The sequence below is a fragment of the Chinchilla lanigera genome, unplaced genomic scaffold (genome assembly GCF_000276665.1).
Source record: "Chinchilla lanigera isolate Chin_1 unplaced genomic scaffold, ChiLan1.0 scaffold00054, whole genome shotgun sequence".
Classification (NCBI taxonomy): Eukaryota; Metazoa; Chordata; class Mammalia; order Rodentia; family Chinchillidae; genus Chinchilla; species Chinchilla lanigera.
In genome coordinates, this window is record NW_004955455.1 from 12,286,082 (window position 1) to 12,306,865 (window position 20,784).

At 46.3% G+C, this 20,784-nt stretch overlaps 1 protein-coding gene across 1 annotated transcript; it reads right to left on the bottom strand.

Annotated features, from left to right (window-relative positions):
- Positions 1 to 4,802: 4,802 nt before the first annotated feature.
- Hspb8 (heat shock 22kDa protein 8) lies at positions 4,803 to 18,507 on the bottom strand. The gene is made up of 4 exons (XM_005396529.2): positions 18,321 to 18,507; positions 17,581 to 18,080; positions 11,408 to 11,471; positions 4,803 to 5,832 (listed from the first exon to the last, which is right to left on the bottom strand). Exons 2-4 carry the CDS (start codon positions 17,945 to 17,947, stop codon positions 5,673 to 5,675), a joined length of 591 nt encoding a protein of 196 aa, XP_005396586.1. The 5' UTR covers positions 17,948 to 18,080; positions 18,321 to 18,507; the 3' UTR covers positions 4,803 to 5,672.
- Between the last annotated feature and the right edge of the window lie 2,277 nt (positions 18,508 to 20,784).

Below are 20,784 nucleotides of genomic sequence, written 5' to 3' on the forward strand. Positions count from 1 at the left end.
CCTAGACCACCAGCGATCAGGGCCTGATATTCTGGGGGTGATCCTGATCAATGCCTGTCAATGTAAATAAATCTACCTCCAAATCCTGGGTGTCATTTTGGTGTTTCTGCTTGCCGTTGCACTAAAATACCAAATATTGAAATATTTGGACACCTGGCATCTTTGTACCTGGTCACATCAGTTGAATTAAGTGGAGACCAAAAAGGCTCAGTAAATATACACTGAACTGCTAAATTGAAGGGCTGGACTTGGAGGGCATCTCTAACATACTTAAGCCGGCTTTGCAGAGGGCAATGACAATGCTGTTGCATATGGCTGTTCCTCTCCTTTCCGTGTAGAACCATCCTAACCCTACCCATATCTGCTTGTGGCTGGGAGGTCTTTGAGCTAGAGGGCTGGTGGGCTGACCTCACTCTATATAGGAAGACTCAGCCAACCCTCACTAACCAGCAGAGAAAGCAAGCCTTGAGACCCCCTACATTTTCTGACAACTCCTAGGCCCAGGACATGTGGTGGGATATCAACACCAGGCAGCCCTACTCCCCGCCAGCCGGTACCAGGTGTTGGCTCATTTAAGGAACAGTATTGATTTTCACATTATGATGAACAACTCACGAGGCGCCAAAGGGAGGAGTAGAAGAGAAGCCAGCCACTGATTCCTGGAATTTATTTCCAGACACATTAATTTGTTTCTTCCCTTCAAAGTCAAATCAAGTCATCTCCATATATCACCAACGGCAGCCGGCTGGCTGGAAGGCAGTTGGGAGGGGTGGAGGTGTGCTTCGGATAAAACTCTTTGGGAGATGGGTCAGGGGAGCAAATGGAAGCAGAGTCTAGTCATCCCCAGTCCCAGTATCGTGGAAGTGAGGGCTTGGGAACAGTATTCCCAATCATTTGGTTGGAAATGTCTGGGGAAAGGACCATTTGTATCTATTTCTATGCCAAGTCTCATGCCTTAGGGCTGGAAGCTGTCTGAACTGAGTCAGTTTCTGGAACCTGAGTTATGTCTCTAGCTCAATTTCCCAGTGACCCACTTAGCATTCTTTCATTCATTCATCCATCCATTCATCCATCCATTCGATAAATATTGCCTGATGTGCTAAATACTGCACTTAGCATACATGACAGTATCAGATAAGACAGGAAAAGAAGAATCCCACCCTTTTGGAGTTTACATTCTAGGATGTATCGCTGTAAGTAACACACACTGAGGAGAGCTTGCCTTTTAACATGTTTGCATGTGTATAACCAAGTGAGGGCAATTCTGAGAAGTACTTTGAACTAAGTAAGGCAGTGTGATGTAATCAAATAAGGCTAGTATGAGGCTTTTCACAGTACTGCAGGACTGAAGCAAGTAGGAGCAGGAATGGGGAGATATAATTTGAGGGGTGATCCGAGGATATGGCAGGACAAGAAGGAGGTAACCAGGCAAGCAGCTAGGGGCAGAGTGTTCATAGCCAAAGGAATGGCAAGTGCAAAGATCCTGGCAAGAAACTGAGCACAGTGTGTCTGACAGATAGGACGGAGGCCTTGGGTAGAGAACAAGGGAGGGAGCTGAGGAAGATGAAGTTGGAGAGGTGGTAGGGGCCTGAAGGCAGTAGAAAGGAGTTTGCATTTTATTTGTTCAATCCATTCCTCTGTGTATCGGCAAGGATGACATGCTCTCTACGCTGCAGGTACTGTGCAGGAGTGGAGGTTTCAGTGGAGAAGCAGTAAACGTGGCCTCTGCCTTCACAAGACCTACAGTCAACCAGAACAGTGCAGGTGTCTGGGAAAGCCATATTCTCTTGAGCTATTTAAATAAAAATGGCTTATGCTGTCAGTGGAGTCCCTCCTCAAGAAATCCATGATGTCTCATGAGATCCCTTCTCCCTTCAAGCTCCTGCCCACGAAGAATTCTCCTCCCCATTTACTTTGCTGTGTGTCATCAAACTCCATCCACTCCCTGCTCCACAAGACCACTCACACAGAGCACCTGTGGGTGCCTCACATCCCCAAAGGTTGGGCAGTTGTTTCCTATTACAGTGCAAATAATTTAAAGTGTAATATTGTGCATCATAATTTTAGTTTCTAAGTTCGTCTACCATCTGAAATTCCTCTCTGATCACCTCTTGCTGCAATCCAACTGTTCACCATGGTGACAGCCCTCAGGGCCTTAGTCACCCTGCTCATTTCTGGCACAGATCTCTGTGGTCTTCTATGCCCTTGACCTGGGCACTGCCTGAAGATAGGTTTTCCACTCTGCCCACTTGGAATATTGCTCTTCAGGGGCCCGGAACTTATGAATTTGGAAATAACAGACTTGCCTTTCTTCCCGTCTTATCAGACTGTCATGGGAAAGATTGGTATCTGACACCAAGCCTAGAATCTTACACATGGTAGGTGTCATGTAAACATTTGTTAAACAAATCAAATATCAAATCAGAAAGGATCTCCCACTAGATCTGAATAATTTCTCTTCCCTTCACTGAGAACTGAGCATCTTGGGTCAGTTTTGTTTGTTGTCATCATCGTCATCATCATCGTCTTCATCATCATTTATTATTATTAATTCTGCTACGTAAATACCCAGACTGTTATCATAGGATGTGTTATGTAGGGACAGAGGTAAGCAACAAGGCGCTCTGGCCTGCCTGGCTGGGAGAATCCAGCTGAAGCCCTGAAGAATTGACCAAGGAAGAGGTTGGGAGAGTAACTGTTGGAAGAGAAAGAGAGCAGTATGGTCAAAGTTCTGTTGCGAGAAAGGGCCTGTCTGGTTGGAAGAATGGACGGAAGTTGGTGGAGCAGGAGGGTAGGGTAGGAAGGAGTTGGGACTGTAATGGAGAGAGGTCATCTGGGGACAGATCCAGCGTCTGGTGTGTCTTACAAAGAAGTTTGGACTCCATCCTCTGAACAGTGACCATCAAAGGATTTTACAAGGAACATACCTTTCTCTTTGGCTCATGCATTTTCTTCTGCTTGTGAGGCACCTTCTACCACTACCCCTGTTTTCACTCAATCTTTAAATCATGCTCAATTCCCAGATCCCCAATCCTAACGTGAATGATTCCTCTTTGGTAAGCCCAGCTTGCAATATCACCTCTCTTCTCCTTTCTTTCCAATTTGGATGGACTCATTAGGACATATTTGCACTTTGCTTTGTTGGGAGAAATGCAGAAGAGAATAATGGCTAAGGGTGAAAGCCCTGCCTGGGTCTGTGGCTAACCAGGTGTGGAACTTGGGGCATGCACCCAGACTTTCCGTGCCTCAGTTTCCTTATCTGTAAAATGGTGAGAAGAGTTGGATCTTCCTCCAGAACTGTATGAATACATATAGAATACTCAGCACTGAACGTAACGGTCAGGTATTTTTAAATTTTCTGCAGCTGTTACCAGACTGTGAGCAGGGCTGTGGCTCACTGTGTGCTATATTTTTGGTGGCTGGCACCTCCCTGAGCAGAATAGATGCTCAGGAAGTATTCGTAGATCCTGCCATCTTTGGGGGGTTTAGGGAATCCCAGCCCAGCAGCTCCTTCTTAAAGCAAACATACAGGTTTGAATTTTGCTGTCACCTTGGTGACTTACTCAAGTGTCTTCTCTCTTAGCTTCAGCTTCTTCATGGTACAATTAATGTCTACTTTTTAGGTGTCTTGAGGATTAAATGGGATTGGCTCCAAGGATGGGACATGTGACCCAGGGCAGGTCAATGGAGCTCTGATTTGTTGAATTTTGCTTAGGTTAGGAACAGTCCTGTGACCCAAGCTGGTCCAATGAGAATAGGTCTCAAGAATACGGTAGAAGATAGGGGAAGAGATAGGATGTTCTCTATCAGGACAGAGATGTGGGGGAATGTGGGGTTGTAGTGACTGTAATCACTTTCTGGCTATAATGAGAGGACATGGGTTCAGGCAGGGCTGGGAGCAGGGAAAGTGGGGGCGGCACCATCCACAGTGTCTGATGGAGGGAAACTGAGTCCTTTGGATGCCACAGGAGGCCTGAGTCCAGATGTACCTGAAAGAAGCTCTTATCCTGGACCTCTCTGCTGTGTGTACCAACATATACCTCTTTTTAGATAAGTCATTTGACCTGGGGCTCCTGACACTCAGCACAGTAAAAATTCTAACTGATGCACGGTTTCAGCAGCCCTGCTCCCTACCATGCTACCCAGGGCTTCTGTGCTCCTGGCAGCAACAAAATCCATGACAGTCCTTGCAGGGTAGATTGCCCTCATAGTCCCTGCACCCTTTTCTTGTTCATAACAGAATCTTGTTTTGTTCAGGTGGCAATGTCCTTGGCCTTAGAGGATGAATTACTATAATAAGTCTAAACCAACCATGGCCACCTCACTTCCTTTGGCTAAGACCTGGTCTCAAAATAGACATATCACCCAGTTTGGACCAATGAGATAAAAGAAGACATCTATGTGCAGCTTCCAGAAAATATTTTTCTGATTGATAAAACAAGGAGACATGTGAGAAGACCTTCTTATCGCTGCCTTCTCTTCCTATATATTTTCATATGAGGATGAGATGCTTGGAGCTGCTGCAGCCATCTTGTAACCTGAGGATAGACTGTGATTTCTCAGATACAGAAGAGAAAAATAATGGAAATGTTCTCAGTTATTAGTGGCACAACAGCTGAAGAAACCACTTACCTGGGCAACAACTTGCCTCTGAATTTCTTGTGAAATGAGATAATACCTATTTTATCCCAGTTAAGCCACTAGTTACTATGCATGATTCCTTGAAGCCACAGCCCTCCTAAGTAGTGTGTGCATCTAGGTGATATTGCATCTAGTTTCTGATCGAAAGAAGCACCCAAGGCTAAGAACATCAGCTCCTTTATTATTGTTACTAATTATTATTTACTATGTTCCCCCCAAACAACAGCACAACTCAAACAACAATGACACAAATGTCCCACACCCCTATACACAACACCACCAGCTTGTCTGCCAGGCTGCCTGGCCTCTGCTTGGCTCTTGGCAGGGCTATCTAGAAACACCCCCCTCTGTAAAATCCCAACTTGGACATGGGGGACACAAGATGGTGAGGACCTCAGCCAGGGAATTAACCTAGAGGCTTCTAGAGTCCTTGGGGAGGGCCTGTTTGAGAACCTTGGGGACATGCTGTAAACATCTGGGCAGAGGGCAGAAGGCAGTGTTTATTTTTGTATGGTTGGTGGAGAAATCTCATAAGGAAATACAAAATCTGTCTATTACCCTTTGTAAGCCAGGGATGTGGAAACACAGTGGGCTGAGCCACGGGCTCCATTGGTGGAACCGTGAGGCAGTCATGGGAACAGGAAGCCCAGGGCAAGGATCTGGGTAATGCGGAGGTCCCCAGAGATAAGTGACCCTTGCATTCCTTGCAAGGTAAGATACAACATGAAATGCTAAGTCCCCATTTCTTTGTTTGGCAACTACAGAATGTGCAATGCTTTCATCAAGATAGAAAAGATAAAGAAAGAAAAACCAGTACTTTGGCCTAACGCAACAAGCACGGTTTGCCAATTGCGTCATCTTGTGGAGAAATCTACTACTATGTTATCCAGGGAATCTGTGGTCATTTTCCCTTCCCCCTATTCCCCAACATTTTAGTTGCACTATATCTGAGTTCAGCTAAAGTAATGTACCCTAGAATCAGGGAAGCCCTGGGGTTGGGGAGGGAAGGAGGATGGACCAAGGCTGGGGTCTCAGGTACAAGTCACTTCCTGGGTGTCCTGGGGAAGCTCGTTGTTGAAACTGCTCTCTCCAAATGGTGAGTAAGGGGGCACTTGGGGAGCTTCGATGATCAGCAGCCCCTCTGGGGAGAGCGAGGCAAACACTGTTACAGGATCCACCTCTGCAGGAAGCCTAGAAAAAGCACAAGATTTTATTCATCACTTTAAATATGGTTTAAATACGTTTATTCATGTGAGGGAAAATATTTTGGACAAGATGCAGTGCTCAGTGTTTATACCCTGGTTCTACCTATTGGTAGCTGTGTGACCTTGGCAAGGTCACTCAATTGCTTTAAGCTTCTTTTCTCTTCTGCAACAGGGAGATAAAGATATTGAACTTGTATAGCATTTGAAGATGCACAAAGAGTCAGAGTCTGAACATGTTTTGTATATGGCAAGATGCTAGTTGGAAGTAGTTCTTAACTTAAAAATACGCTGTTGGCCCATGTATTTGGTTCTATGTTGAGGTCCCTACCCTAAGAGAGTGGATAGGTTGCTGGCCAGAATTATAACCACACTATTCCTGTGGAGAGCACCAGGAAGGTATTACAGTTAGAGTAGGAAGCACATTTTCATTTGTCATGTGCCCAGTGGAGAGTACTTTACTACAAAATGCATTAATGATGGAATAGGCAGTTCGGTAGGTAAAATGGTCAAGCTGGCCACATGGATAAATTTCAGATGGCAGCATAGTCCATACTGCTAAGAATGAGACTTGGTTTGGGTCACATTTTGATTATTTCTTCATAATCAAGGTTGTAATTGTTTTGTTCCCAAAACTCAGTTACGGATATGTGTAGTTGGAGCTTTTTGAGGGTCTAGTATGATTAAAAGGTAAAAATTAATATATCCATTCCACAGATGACTAAGTGGAGACTTATGATACATCAAAAGACAAACTTAATGAGTGCAAATGCATTAAAAATGGAATCTCTGAACCCAGATCTGATAATAGTTCAGATGAGTTTTTATTTTAATGATTTTTTGAAATGTTTGAGGTGACCGAAGCTATCTAGGATATGCTTTCTTCAACAAACTTAAAACTGTGAGGACCCGTTAATGGTCTCAGTGAGATGCCACTGTTAATAAAAAAATGATGAGAACCATGACCTTCTCAACACTTTGTGTGTCAAGTACTTTAACTGAATCACCTCATCTCATTTAGTTGTTAACAATAATACCACTAAGCAGGTTCTATTACTATCCCCAATTTATAGAGGAGGAAACTGAGTCTCAGGGAAGTAAACTGATTTGCCCAAGGTCGTACATCTGGTATGTAACAGAGGGGAATTATAGGAATTGGAATTGGAATTGGAATTCTGGGCTCCAATCCTGGAGTAGTCAACCATGATGCCCTACTGGCTCCCCTGCATCAGATCTCTGAAGAAAGGATAATTTAGTGGGAGGGAAGGAGGCTGAGTCACCATAGACCTTTCCATCGGTCAGGCCAGATCTGCTCGTTTTAATGCAGGTGTCTTGATGAATGAACCAAAGCACAAGTAGAGCCTAGTCCTGATCCTTGCAGGACCATTCCTGGAAGTTAGGGAGCTGTTTGTTGGGAACGGCAACTCAAACCCCCTTGAGCTACATCCACCCAAAGACACCTTCCAAATTGGAACCCCAAACATCAACAAGCATATGGCTGGGAGGATGGAAGAGAGAGAAAGGAAAGCTGGACAATTGCTGAGGCAAGCTTTTGAAGTGGAGATAAGGGAAAAATACGGACCTCCCTCATCCTATTGGGCATGGGCTGACCCTGTTTGACCATTTGCCCACCACCCCAGTAGGCAGCTCGCCTGATATGGCACTGCCTGAGCTTTGCAAGCAGATTTGCATTCAAATTTGGACCTCACTGTCAGAATTTGGCCTGGTGATCGGGCCCTTCTGAATATATACGCTTGTAGGAAAAAGGATGTAATAATAGTATCTGAGAGTGGTGTGAGTATTGCTTTGCAGTCATTGGCCCCACTCATCGGCATCTTGACCGCTGTGAATATTTTAACACAAGCTGAAGTATAATTGAACCACAGACTGTCAGAGCCTAAAAGGATCTGCCTGTTTGTCTAGGACAGTACTGCCAGATTACACATGGGGACACCGAGGCCCAGAGATGGAAATCTACCGTTCAGGGTCCCAGGTGTGTTCTGTGTCTTGAACCCAGGTGGTGGGAAGGTTCTTCTTCTTCAGATCCCATTTAACCCTTCCCTTTGCATCTAAGTGCAGCTCTCAGCTAGGTGTGAACAAGCCTTGGGTACCTGGGAGCTCTAGCACTGACTCCCTTTCTGACAACGCACTGGCTGATCTACTGCTTAGTCCCTCAGGCAGACAACATTATCTAGTCAGAATTTAAACACATTTTGCTTTCATTGGATTTATTTCATGAATGCCTCCTTCAGTGAACATTTTAATGATGAGAATTGAACTTTATCAAAAGTGAGTTGATCTAAGCATATAAAGCAAAAAATAGCAAAGATGGCATGTGAACGATGGTACTGCAAATGACTGTAATCCCCTCAGCCAAATAGGAGAGTTGAGAGCAGTTAAAGTACAGCCCTGGGTTCAAAGTCATTATCTGCTCTTTTTTTGGAAACAATTCTCTTGAGATAAATTTGGAGTACGAAATTATACATACATGGTATACAATGCAATGTTTTGATATAGGTATGCATTGTATAATTGAGCCATTTGTCAGACCTATCACCTTGAAATAGTTATTTCATGTGCACTGAGAAGATTAAATTTAAGAAGCAGCCTCTTAGCAAATTTCAAATATATAATATAGTGTTGCTAACTATAGTCACCATGCTGTACTTATCTATCCTGCCTCACTGAAAGTTTATAACCCTTGGACTGACATCTCCCTATTTCTTCTTCTCTCTCTGTCCCTGGAAGATACCATTCTAGTCATTCCCTCTATGAGTTTGATATCCCCCATGAAAGAGAGAGCATGCCATATTTCTCTTTCTGTGTCATGTTTATTTCACTTACTGTAATGTACCCCAGCTCCATCCTTATGAAGACAAGGTTTTCTTCTTCTTTATGGCTACATAATATTCCAGATCTGCTCTTTACTAGATGAATGATCTCAGTTGAATCCTATCACTCCTCTGGGCTTCAGTTTCTTCATCCACAAAATAAAATTATTTCAATGATTAAATAAAATTGAACCTGCAAAACTCTTGACCTGGCTCCTGGCACATCAGAGATGTCAGTGAGTAGCAGAGTAGATACCTGGGAAGATGAGGAGCAAGGAGAATGAAGTTGCCTTGGCTCCAAGCATCCTCCACTAATGACCTCCTGTATCCCCTGCTTCCTGTTTGCTCTCTGCTCCAACTTCTGTGTAGAAAAGAATGTAACTACAATCCTCCCAACCTGAAAGGTGGATTCCAACATCTCTCCTCTCTCCTTCATCCAATCAAAATGGAGCCTCTGGGATAAATTTCTTAGTCTAAGGCAAACAGCTACAACGTCCTGCCTGGGTGGCAATCTTGAAGGATCCCAGGCTTGCTGAAGAAGCATCCTCTAAGGACTGACATTTTTCCTGGAAGAGTCATGGAGGTCCCTTGAGGATGGCTCAGGGTTGTCCCGGTCACCAGAACTCCTGGATGCTTCTGGGGTGGGCAAAGTCAGGAGCCCCCAGGAGTCTCAGCTATTTTCCCATGATTCCTGCCTGTGGAGTCTTTTAATACTATTAGTCCCCATGGACCAAGCATGAAGTCTGCACCTCACTCTAAGTGGTTTGTTTACATCCTCCCACTCCTCTCTATAACTCCACCAGCGAGAGAGTGCAGGAATACAGGTCAGTGCCGTTAAGCCAGTTGCTCAAAGTTGCTCATTTATTTTATCATGAAGCCAGAACCTTCTGTATCCAGGGCTGAGATTCAAAATATTTAACAACTGGGTACCACCGGGACTGGCCAATCAGAAGGGAGGGACACCTGTCAAGGTGATGGTGGAGAACTCTAGGACCCTTTAGTAGTTGCAACATGGGGACGGTGGAATGGCCCTGGGCACAGTGTCCGCGAGGCTGTGGTCACTTAGAGAGGGTGCACTGAGGGGAGTGCTCCGGGAAGTGGCTAGAATGTATTTTAAGAACAAGCCCCCCACCAGCTGAGTAGCAGCGCCACGTGGAGCAGCATTTCTATCTGGTCAGGGAATTCCCAGTGAGCTGTTTCCTCTCAAGGCCTCAGAGCTGGGGAAATCCATGCAAACAACCATTTTAAGAAATGATTAATTGCCTGATTTCTTTCCTGCTCAGTCCTTGTCACAGCTGTGCCCTGCTTGTCATTTCATCCTGAGTCCTTGCTGGAGCCGCTGGAAGGATATACCAGTACCCTCCCTTTTCCTTTGCCCTTCCTCTGCTCTCTGCATTGTTTAATCTGGTGGCTGTACCGGGAAAAGGTGAGGGTCATGGGACAGCACGCCAGCCAGAGGCCGAGAAGAAAAAAGACTTTGGTATTTTTCTTATCGGGAAGCGGCCACAGGCTTCCAAGAACTGTGAGGGTCAGAAATGGGCGGGTGTGGGGAGAGACAAGAGTGCAGAATCCCAAAGCTAGAAGAAGTCTCAGAATTTAGCTGGTGCGATCTCTCCATCCTGGGATGTTGCCAGGGCTGGTGGGAATAGTAATACCAAGCTGCTGCTATGAGGACCCAGCATGCACTGGGAAACTCAGCTGGTATCTCAGCAAGGCTGGATCAGCATTCCCTTTTAGAGATGAGGGAACAGCACCCTTGCTCAAGGCCTGCACATGAAACCCGGAGGTCAGGACTCTGGGTGGGGCTCTGCTAAATTCCTATCATGAAGACCAGAGTAAGTCCTTTATCTGTGAGAGACTTAGCTTCTTCCTCATACAGGGAGGGTGGTGTCTCTTTTCCTTGATGCATATCTTTGCTGCAGAAACCAAATGCCGTGATGACTAAGAAAGGACCTTAGGGCTAGAAAAGCACATAGCAGAATGATGTTGGTTAGAGAGAAGGCACCTAGCAGCTCTCTCAGGAAAGCAGCCATCATCCCTGCTAAGGGTCTCTTCTCCCCTCAGGAATCGCCAGTTATATGATCAATGTGGTCGCTATTTGCTGGCCAGCCTGTTTGTGTTCTGGTTGCTCTCCTCTGACCTAAGACTGTTAAGCAAAACTGGCCTCTCCTCTGCCTTCATGTCTCGGCATCCAAACCCTTGTGGGGAGTAGGTAGAGACAGTGGGACAATGTGCAGGTTAATTTGTGTGATTCTCCAGTTTTAGTTTATGTGCTGCTAAAGGGAGCATATTGTGTGTGATATCATTCTCCTGGCCATGGTAGCACAGAGCAACAACCTTCCAAAGAGCCTATCAGGCCTATCAAGGGTCTGTTTTGATGGTGATGGTGATCTTCCCTCAGCCATGTCACGTGAGTGGGTGAGTGTCCCAACTCTGTATCACTGTGGACAAGTTACTTCGCCTCTCTTATTTTCTGATTCTCCATCTGTAACGTGGGGCTAATTCTACTTCACAGGGCACAGGGCAGATGAGTTGCGCCATCTATGTGCTGCTGCTTCTGGGATCCTACTGCAGGTTTGCTGTGACACCTTCTGTTAAGGTGTGAGAGTTCAGTTCCGTCCCGTAGGAGGTATCTCCCAAGAGAGATGTTCAAGAGAGAAAGACCCCAGATTTGGGTCTCAGGTACCCCCTGCTCACCCCTCAGCCCCAGATCCATGCTGCAAGGTCACTTACTGGATTTTCTTGGTGAAGTTCTTGGAAACAATGCCTCCTTCTTGCTGCTTCTCTTCGTGTTTACCTGGAAGAACAAGCAGCGTGACATGTCAGCCATCTATGTGGCCCAGATGTGGCTCAGGCCTGGTGCTCAGATTCACATCCTCCCTCTGCCCCTGCCTCCTTGTGTGACTTCAGTATGGTCTGGAGACTTCAGGGTCTGAGCCACAGGGATCCTGTCCATCTACCCCATGGACATACTTTATTAAGCCCACCTCTCAGGCTGGCTGTGGGTATGAAATGAGACAATGGACAGGAAATGAGGCTTTGACCAGGGTTTGTAGACAACTAAACATTGGTTTTAGGAAATCACAGACACTGGGCCATGTGTTAGTACCTTACCTTCCTCATTTTCCACTTAACTACTTCTCTCTAGCCAGCCAGCAGACCCCCGTGGCTAACATTCCCGATGAGGTCAAAGAAAGAAGCAGAGTAAAACCACATGTCAAGGGCTTCTTTTGCATGCGCAGAGGCTTCACCTAACTCTAAGGATGAACTTCTTTTTCCCTTTTGCTACCGGAGCCCATGATGGGTCCAAGGTCATCCAGCTGGTGTGGCTGCTCTGGAGTTTGAATCAGCTCTCTCTGAATCAGGTCCAAGTCCTGGGACCTTATGTCCCCCTGTCCTCAGGTTTCTGTCTGTGCCAGCTACTGATTAGCTTTTTCAGTCACATTATCTGTACCTAGTAGCAAACCGACAGTCCAGAAATAATGCTTCAATCTGCGAAACACATCCCGCCTCTCCCAAGAGACGTCCCCTTAGAAAAGGAGGCCACAAAATCACAGATGTGAAATTCTACCAGCTCTACTTCCTACAGAGTAACAGGGAAGAGCCACACAACCTCCCTTAGGGAGGCAAAAGATGAAATCACAAAAAGCCTTGAGCCTAAACTGGCTTTTATTTTGCAATATAGCAAACCCAGATCCTCCTGCTCCGCCCTCCCCCCACTCCCATGGTGAGGGTGTCTCCAATTTCTCTTTAAACAAACAGGATTAGCATGTGGAGGAGGGGCGTGTCACTCAGCTCCCATTCCTTTTAGAACCTCATTCTAAAGCCCAAGAGCCTCATTTATACACTGGGGCCCTTCCGAGGGGCTCCAGGATCCAGATTATAAATAACCTCGGATAAAGTGTCCTTATGCAATCCAGACTTTAAAAAACTGAGAAGTTATAGGTGATTGCATTATTAATGACTTTAAGAAAAGTAACATTCCTTTAATAACTTTTCTGATTATGCGATAATGTAGGTTAGAAAATATAGAAGATAAGGAAAAAAATCACAACCACTCTGAGGAAGCCATTTAAAAAGCAGTAAAAAAAGATGATTTTTTCCATGCTCCAGAATTTCCTTTCTATGTTTCTTAAATGTTGTATAGTATAGATATATATCACATACTTATCAAATGGGATCATTCTGTGTGTTATGCTCAAAATCCGTTTTCCTCTCCTGTTAAGACATTGTAATTATTTGTCCATATTGCCAAATATTATTTGACAACATGATTTTAATGACTGTACCCGTCCTTCTGCATAAACACATGATAGTTCATGTAGTCAATTCCTTACTCTGAGGGACTGAAAAGATTTCCAGCATCAGAAAGAACTTCACTGAACTGAGTAGTCCTGGACTTAGATCTTTATACTAGGTCTAAAGACTTCTGGAGGATTAAGTCTAAGTTTTTGAGTGTCTTGGTCTGATTTGTTCTCCCACTAGCGGGGAAGAAGGGGTACATTTATGGGAATCCTTTTTAAACTACAGTGTCTGGTGACCAGAGCATGCTATTCTGTTAATGGGCTGTTACCCCAAGAGCTTATCCTAGCCTGCCAACTCTGAGACAACCAACTTCCCAGCTTTATCATGGGCCTGTGGCCAGAAAGTACTGTCTGTTCCCTGGTCCTTCCCCAAAGCCTGGGCCCCTAAAGGCCTGCTTCCCCTGGGCACAGGCCAGTGCCTCTGACTCAGCCCTTTTGCATCCTGGAATCCTTCTGCATGTCTGGTGCCCTGAGAATCCTAATTGATGCTAATGATCATGATGGTAAGAATAATAATAGCAAACATATACAGACATCCCCTGATTTAACAGTGATTCAATTTACCATTTTTCAATTTTGCAATGATGCCATTTTTCACTTTCAGTACAGTGTTCAATAAATTACATGACATTCAATACTTTGTTACAAAATAGGTCTTGTGCCCCATGATTTTGCCCAACTGTAGGCCAACATGATGTTCTAAGCATGTTTAAAGTAGGCCAGGCACAGCTATGATGTTCAGCTAGCCGGGTGTGTTAAATGCATTTTGACTCATAATATTTTCAGTTTCCAATGGGTTTATGGGGACAGAATGTGATCCTAAGTCAAGAAGCACTGCTATAGAGTTTGTTTGGTGTCAGCCACTGTTCTGAGCACCTTACCTGTAGTGATTCCTTTACTTTTCACAACCTTATGAAACAGGTATTTTTGTTATGATCATTTTGTGAATGGGGAAACTGAAGTTCAGAGAGCTTAAGTGATGTGCCCATATCACTTGGGAATTCTGTTTCTAGAACCCTGGGGTTTGGATGTGAATCCCTTGTCTGACCTTTCCTAGCACATTTCTCCTCTTCTTTGAGCCTCGGTTTATTCTTCTCTGAAATAAGGGAGATACTTTACTGAATTGCCCTAAACAATAAATGGCAGTGAGTCACAAAATCACTTTGCAAGTTGTAAAAGACTGTGTGAAAGTGGCCTCTTCTGGATTTACCTTGATGCTTAGGGAAAGGCCTGAACCTGCGAAGCCAAACGTCAGTCTATGCTTTGAAGTTGGAGTTTGGGGTTTAGGAAGGGAAGGCTTCTAAGCAAGAGGGGCTCCATGGGGGAATCTGGGGAGGGCAAGAATCTAATTGAAAGAGAAGCAAATTGCTCTGAAGGTCATCTGCACATTATTTACATACTTTGATTATTTGGGCAGCTTTTAGATTATGAGTGATTCTTAATTTCTTATTTTGCTTTCCAGTGTTCACTTTGCACCATAAAAATATTTTCTTGCAGGCAGAGAAAAATAATAACTGCACTTTGTAAAGAAAGTGTCACCTGAAGTCTGGGGGAAGAAGAGATTCCTTGCAGCTGCCATTTGCTCCGAGTGACCTGGATAAGTATAGGTGCCAGGAGCAGGCAGCAGAGTGGCTAATGTGATTGGCCCTGCTAAAGAAGGAAGGTTCTGTTTCCAGGGAGGATAGCTGCTCTGGGGTGGGAATGAGATCTTGGGGTTTTCCAGTCCCTTTCTTAGCCAGAGTCTGGCCCAGTGGCTGGTGAAGAGAACGTCTCTTGGCTGGTGGCTTCAGGGTACGGTAAGGATATATGAGACATGGTGGAAATCATCTAGTCCAGCATTTTTCTGGAGCAAGACATTCATACATAGTCAGATAAGTCTGCCTTTCAGAGATCCCTAAACAAACCAAAGTCTCTGATAAGCTCTGCAAGGAGAAAAGAAATCTGTTCATGATTCTGTTGCACCTGGCATCTTCTAAAACTCTGGACTGCCCTTCCTCCATTACTGAGACATCTAACGGCACCTTACAGAAAGATAGTACAGCAAATCCTGGCATAGACCACAGCTCTGTAAGACCCACAGGCAAGCTCAGGTCTTAGAGGTGGTGGAATTTGGCCAAGGTCACACAGGTAGAAGTACATTGAGCCATCCTAACCCAGAACCATTCAGGAGGGCCTGGCTTTGGGTCTCAGTTACTGCCATAGAGAAATGGATAATCACAAGTGAGTTACCTTTTCTGGGCCTCCTTTTCCTTACCTGTGAAGTGGGCAGTGACCACCCACACTCCTAGAAAGTCCTTGTGAGGACCTAGTAAGCCAAGATAGGTGGGCATTTAGCATAGGGCTCAGCACAAAATGCTTGCGGAAGAACAGAGTTGTCATTGTGTAGTACAGCATGGGACACTGAATCCGTCTTCCAACATCCCTTGGAAATTGCTTTTACATGGAGCTCCTGACACCGATCCTGTTTCTAAAACCTCTTTTAGGAAGGCTTTTATATGTACTCTCAGAAGATATGGATCTAGGTGAAGTCACTATTGCATCTTTAAAAGTCCTCTTTGTCTTATTAAGACTCTATTTTATAGACGGAGAAGTTGAGGCACTGAGATATACCCACAGCCTCCAGATTAAATCAGTAAGGTCTTTAGCTGGGATCTCAGCCTGGGGCTGCCACATCCTACATGTAAAGAAGCACCTTCCTAGGAAGATGGAGACAGAGCTCTCCAGGCTGGACAGAGGGTCTCCCAGAAGGGCCAGTGGGTGTGTAGGACTTGGAAGCCCATGGAATGAAACAACTATAAGTAAACAAGGACAAAAGCATGGTGGTAATAATCACCCTGTGTACAGAGTGTTAGGCAGGCGCTATTATTAGCTCTACTTTAGAGACAGTCTGTGTACATTATCATATACTGTCTGCATATATTAAATCCTTACAGCCTTAGAGGATAGCTATTATTTTGATCCCTATTCTGTAGTAGGGGAAACTGAGACTCAGAGTGGTGAAAAGACTTTCCTCTCCATGTCTGTCCAGCTAGTGGACAGCAGTGCTGGGATTTGAACCTAGGTTTCAAAGAGTATCTGCCATTTATTATATATCAGGAACCTTCCTATGTGTCTGTCCCATGTTATTGTTATCATAATAGTGCTTTTACAACAGTAATAACACACTGCTTCCTTCCATCCAGCGCCACGTTTCTACACACTTTATAGGCACCGCCTATTAAATACTGCGATTTTACAGCAGAATCATTTAAACCCTGATTTCCAGATAAGGAAACAGCTGCACAAAGTGCAGTAGTCTGAACACCCTAATGGCTAGTGCAAGAGCTGTGGGACTCTTGCCTGGCTCCCCAGACAACTCAGAGAGCCCTGGCTGACCCTCCTCTCCCTCCATCCGCACGTGGCCCCTGCGTGTCTCCAGGGCCTACCACTCCCGAAGCCGCACTGGAGCCTCTGATGTTTATGATTCTGCCACCAGCAGCTTTGAAACTCCCCCTGAATGCTGCCTGCCTGCCAGGGCTTGTCCCTGCCCAGCTTGTGTTTGCAATGGCTTTTATTGATTTTCTGGCAGACAGGCCTGTGCCAGGAATACAGGCTTTTTAATGGAGCGTTAATTGGGAGGGAAGCGAAAGAAAGCTTTTATGCCGCCCGGTGTAACAGGGCCTGAGCTTCCTGTCTCTCTCTCTTGCCTTTCCCCAGCGTAGAGAAGCCGGGGCCTAGTGGACAGGCCTCACTCTAGTCTCTTCCTGCTGCTGACTCACGGCCTGACCTCGGACAAATCTTCCTTAGCCTCAGCCTCTTCAGCTGCAAAATGGATCAGAACCCCCTGTTACACAGGGTTGGAAAGAGGATTATTTTGGGGAAGGAATATAAGAATTTAGCTCAGAAATAATCATCAGTTCTCTTTTGGCCTCCCAACCCCCAGGCAGTGTGTTTGACCCCTTGGTAGCTTTGAACAAGTTACTTCAACCTCTCTGTGCCTCAGTTCCCTGTGTGTAAAAAGAAGAGACCAGCAGGAGCCACCCCCTCTGATTGTATTAATTGAGATATTACTGATGGAAAGGTTGGCACAGTGCCTAGCAGATGGTAAACACTCAATCAAGGTTATCAGCTGTATCATTATCATTGCTATTAAGTACGTCTCAGTCTCCTTATTGAGGATAAGGGGAGGTGTATTGCTTGAAACTCATTCTGGTTATTAACATTATCATCGCTCTGCATTGCACCTGTCCTTCTGGGCCCTGATACAAGAACATAATAAAGCCCATTTCTTTTTTTGCCTTTTTCCTTCTGAGTCTGTCTAATCTATTCTTCATATGTTAAATTAGCTCTGTCAAAATACCCAACCTAACCAGAATATCCGACCTGTCTTCCTGCCTATCCTGGGGTTGATATGGCACCCTGAGGCCTCAGCAGTTGGGTCAGGTTTGGACTCCTCCTGGGGCCTAGGAGAGGAGAGCTTTTCCATAGATAACTCTGTGGTCTGCATTCCTGAGCCCTGAGGTCACCTGTGTCACACTGTCACTGCTACCCATCTCAGGAGGCTTTCTCCGGGCCCCTCCCAGGGCTGAGGCCTGCACCCCCCAGGTGCTCTTGTTCGCTCACCTGACACCTCCACGTATCCGTCCTTGGTCTTCACCATCAGCTCCTCTGGCTTGAAGCTGTGCACGTTGACACACACTTTCCAGGGCTCTCCAGGGAAAGGTGGGGGGCTCCTGCCCTCAGCAGGTACCCCAAACCTGGCTGTGGCAGTGGGCCCCCGGGGCACCATGCCGGATCTCAGGGTCCCGGGCCAGGCAGAGGGGAGACGAGGCAGAGCCCAGTCAGGCCAAGAGGCGGTCAAGTCGTCGGGGAAGGGGTCCATGCCAAAGCCATCATCCAGCAGGCGAGAGGAGAGGGGCGAGTCCCGGAAGGGGTCTCGGCGCAGCCGGCTTGGGTAGTGGCAGGAGAATGGCATCTGACCGTCAGCCATGATGAGTGCTGAGCTCTCAGGGGAAACAGAGGCTCAGAGAGAGGGAGCCACCTACCCAAGGTCACACAGCAAAGCGAGGTGGGCGGGATGGCTTTCAGAGCTTATTTTTCAGCTTCAGAAAAATGCTGATCTTCTGTCAGGGAGAAGCAGAATCATTCACTGCCAAGAACAGCTGTGCTTACCAGGCTGGGGTCCAGGCCTCCAAAGGTGACCACCCCCCCAGCTGGTCCCACAGAATCCAAGAAGGCCTTTCTGTCTATGGCCTCACCAGAGATCAGCAAGCCACCGTCCTCCCGGGCTGCCCAGGCTCCCAGCCAGAGCTGCGGAGGTCGACAGTGGAGCCAGAGCCTAATAAAACCTCAGAGACACTCACCTAGAAACTTCTCCTGGCTTCTGGGCTGGGAGCCTTCTATTTATTTGCCGCTGGGGGCTGGAGGCGGGTTTTTGCTAGCGCCTCCTGTCACAGGAGTATTCCAAGGTAATGAACCAGCCCCAGAGAATCCACTGAGGGAACAGCTGGCCTCCCAGAGGGGGCTGGGAGGGGCCGGCTGAAGCCACCGCATGTAAGTTCAGCCAGCCAGCCCGACACTCCTCCCCCAGCCACAGCGCAGCTCCGCCCTCCCTCTGCTCTTTGGAGCCTCCTCCTCAAGCAGGGCACTAAAGCTACTGGCTATTAATAACCCTCGCCTGGCTGAGGTCTCAGGTCACCCTCTGGAAATACCTTCCCCAGAGCATGTTGTATCCTGCCTCCCCCTGGGCACCTGCAGGAGGGGATGAAAGAGGCAAGAGCCGGGGGAACCTTGGAGGCAGATGGCCCGAGGTTCAGATCCCCACTCCCAATCTGACCAAAGTCAGACCCAGGATCCGAGCTTTTATACTTTCAATGTAAAGTGGCAAACAAAAAAAGTATACTATGTAAATGACCCTTGTTTAAAGTGCAACCCGGGAAGGGAGACCTTCCTGCGCAGAGGAGCTACAGTGACAGAAGTAGTGATCCATCAAAGCACTGAGATTTTGCAGTGGGGAAAAAAAGATTTGGATCCACTCCTAATACAGTGTGGGCAAAGTAGGAATTCGTAGCCAAACAGCAGGATGGGGGTAAGTGGGTAGAAGATACGGGTTGGGATGGGATGGTGGCTGGACTCTGATTAAACTGACCTAACAGGATTCTTGCTGAAGACAGACCAGGGTGATCAGAATTTACCTGGGGAATGGTGGAAGCCGAAGAACCTGATCAGATATGGAGGGTGAGCAGATATGGGGGCTGAAGGTTGTTGCTACATGGACTTAACAGGGCTCTTGTTAAAACTGGATTTTACAGGAAGATGCACAGATGCGTCCGCAGAGAAGTTCAAGAGCCCGATTAAAGTTTGGTCAAGCCAACAATCTCCATCAGTTGTAACATTATTCTCAGGCATCTCTGAGCTGTTTTCCCACCTGTGACACGGATATGAGAGTGGCCTCCTTGTAGGTGTGTCTGGGTACATGAAGTCATCCTCAGGTAGCACTTAACAGGGGAACTGGTGTTTTTATATTTTCGACTTCAAGTTATCAGGTGCATAAAGATTGAGCTAGAGCAGGCCCTGATCTAACACTTTACAAATACTGACTTCTTTGATCTGCCCCCATGAGCTTATAAGGCAAGGTTTCCCTACTACTACTCCATTTTACAATTGAAGAGTCTGCCATTGGAAGTGTTAAGAAATGATAGCTTCTATTTTTAATATGACTATTTTTAATAATGATATTTATCCAGATGTACCATATCCATCCAGGGTGTTGGTTCTGAAACTCAAAGCCCAGACAAGACACATTTTCTAGATTTCTGTACTCCTCTATGCCACTGGAAGAATGAATTTACAACTAGGCTTGGTGGTGCAGGCCTGTAATCCAAGCACTTTGAGAGAAAGAGGCAGGAGGATCCTAAGTTTGAGCCTAGTTTGGGCAACTTAGTGACTTAGTGAGACGCTCCCTCAAAATAAAAAATTAGAGAAGTGCTGGGGAATTAGCTCATTGTGAAGGCCTTTGGTTCTATCCTCAGTACTTAAAAAAAAAAAAAAAAAAGAATTTACACATATCCCTTTGGCCTAAAGGCTTGGGTTAGGGTTCTAATCTTCGCTCTGCCTGCAGCAGGTGGGCAGCTTTGAGTGCACTATTTTCCCCCTGTGTCCTTAGGGTCTTAGCTCTGTCAGCTTCAAGGGGTGGGGGTGGGATGGAGGTGTTGAGGAATTCATGAGTCATAAGTTGAGAAATTGCTCTCATATGAAGCAGTGCTTTCGTGAGGGAGGTTGCTAAAAATAATAGTACAGAGAACAACCACGGCGACTATCACATATCATCTCCTGTGTGTTGGCCACTTCCGTGAGCCTTTGCAGAGAAGGTAGTGAACCTCTCAACAATATCTTTATTACTGACACCCCCATGTTGCAGGTGGAGAAACAGGTGCAGAGCCTTGGCCCTCCCATGTAGGTGTGGGGTGGCAGGGCCCAGGTGGGAATGTGGGTGGTTCTGAACCCCAGATCTGGATTGAGCTCTCTGGGGAGACCCCCGACCTCCCTCTCCAGCCAAGAGAGTCCCCTCCAATGACAGGTCCTGAGTGACTGCCTGGGCTGCTAGGTGAGCTGGGGTGAGCTCATCCGGCTAGAAGCTTCAGGCTGACGTCATGGCTGGGCACAGAATCCACAGCTCTCTCTGTAATTACAGCAGGGCCAGGCAGCAGGCTGAGCTTGATGCCAGTTAAGGGGAGAATCACTGCATGACTCTCAGGAGCAATCTGGGCCTGCCTGGGACAAGGCGTGGGCTGGGTGAGGTTCCTGTGTGGGTGGCGTGGTCTGAGA

Excerpts from the sequence above, each read along its gene's own strand:
- Hspb8 (XM_005396529.2), bottom strand. The coding sequence starts at position 17,947 with ATGGCTGACGGTCAGATGCCATTCTCCTGCCACTACCCAAGCCGGCTG. Across the intron at positions 11,472-17,580 it reads CGGATACGTGGAGGTGTCAG|GTAAACACGAAGAGAAGCAG; the intron begins GTGAGCGAACAA and ends TTGTTCTTCCAG. Across the intron at positions 5,833-11,407 it reads AACTTCACCAAGAAAATCCA|GCTTCCTGCAGAGGTGGATC; the intron begins GTAAGTGACCTT and ends TGCTTTTTCTAG.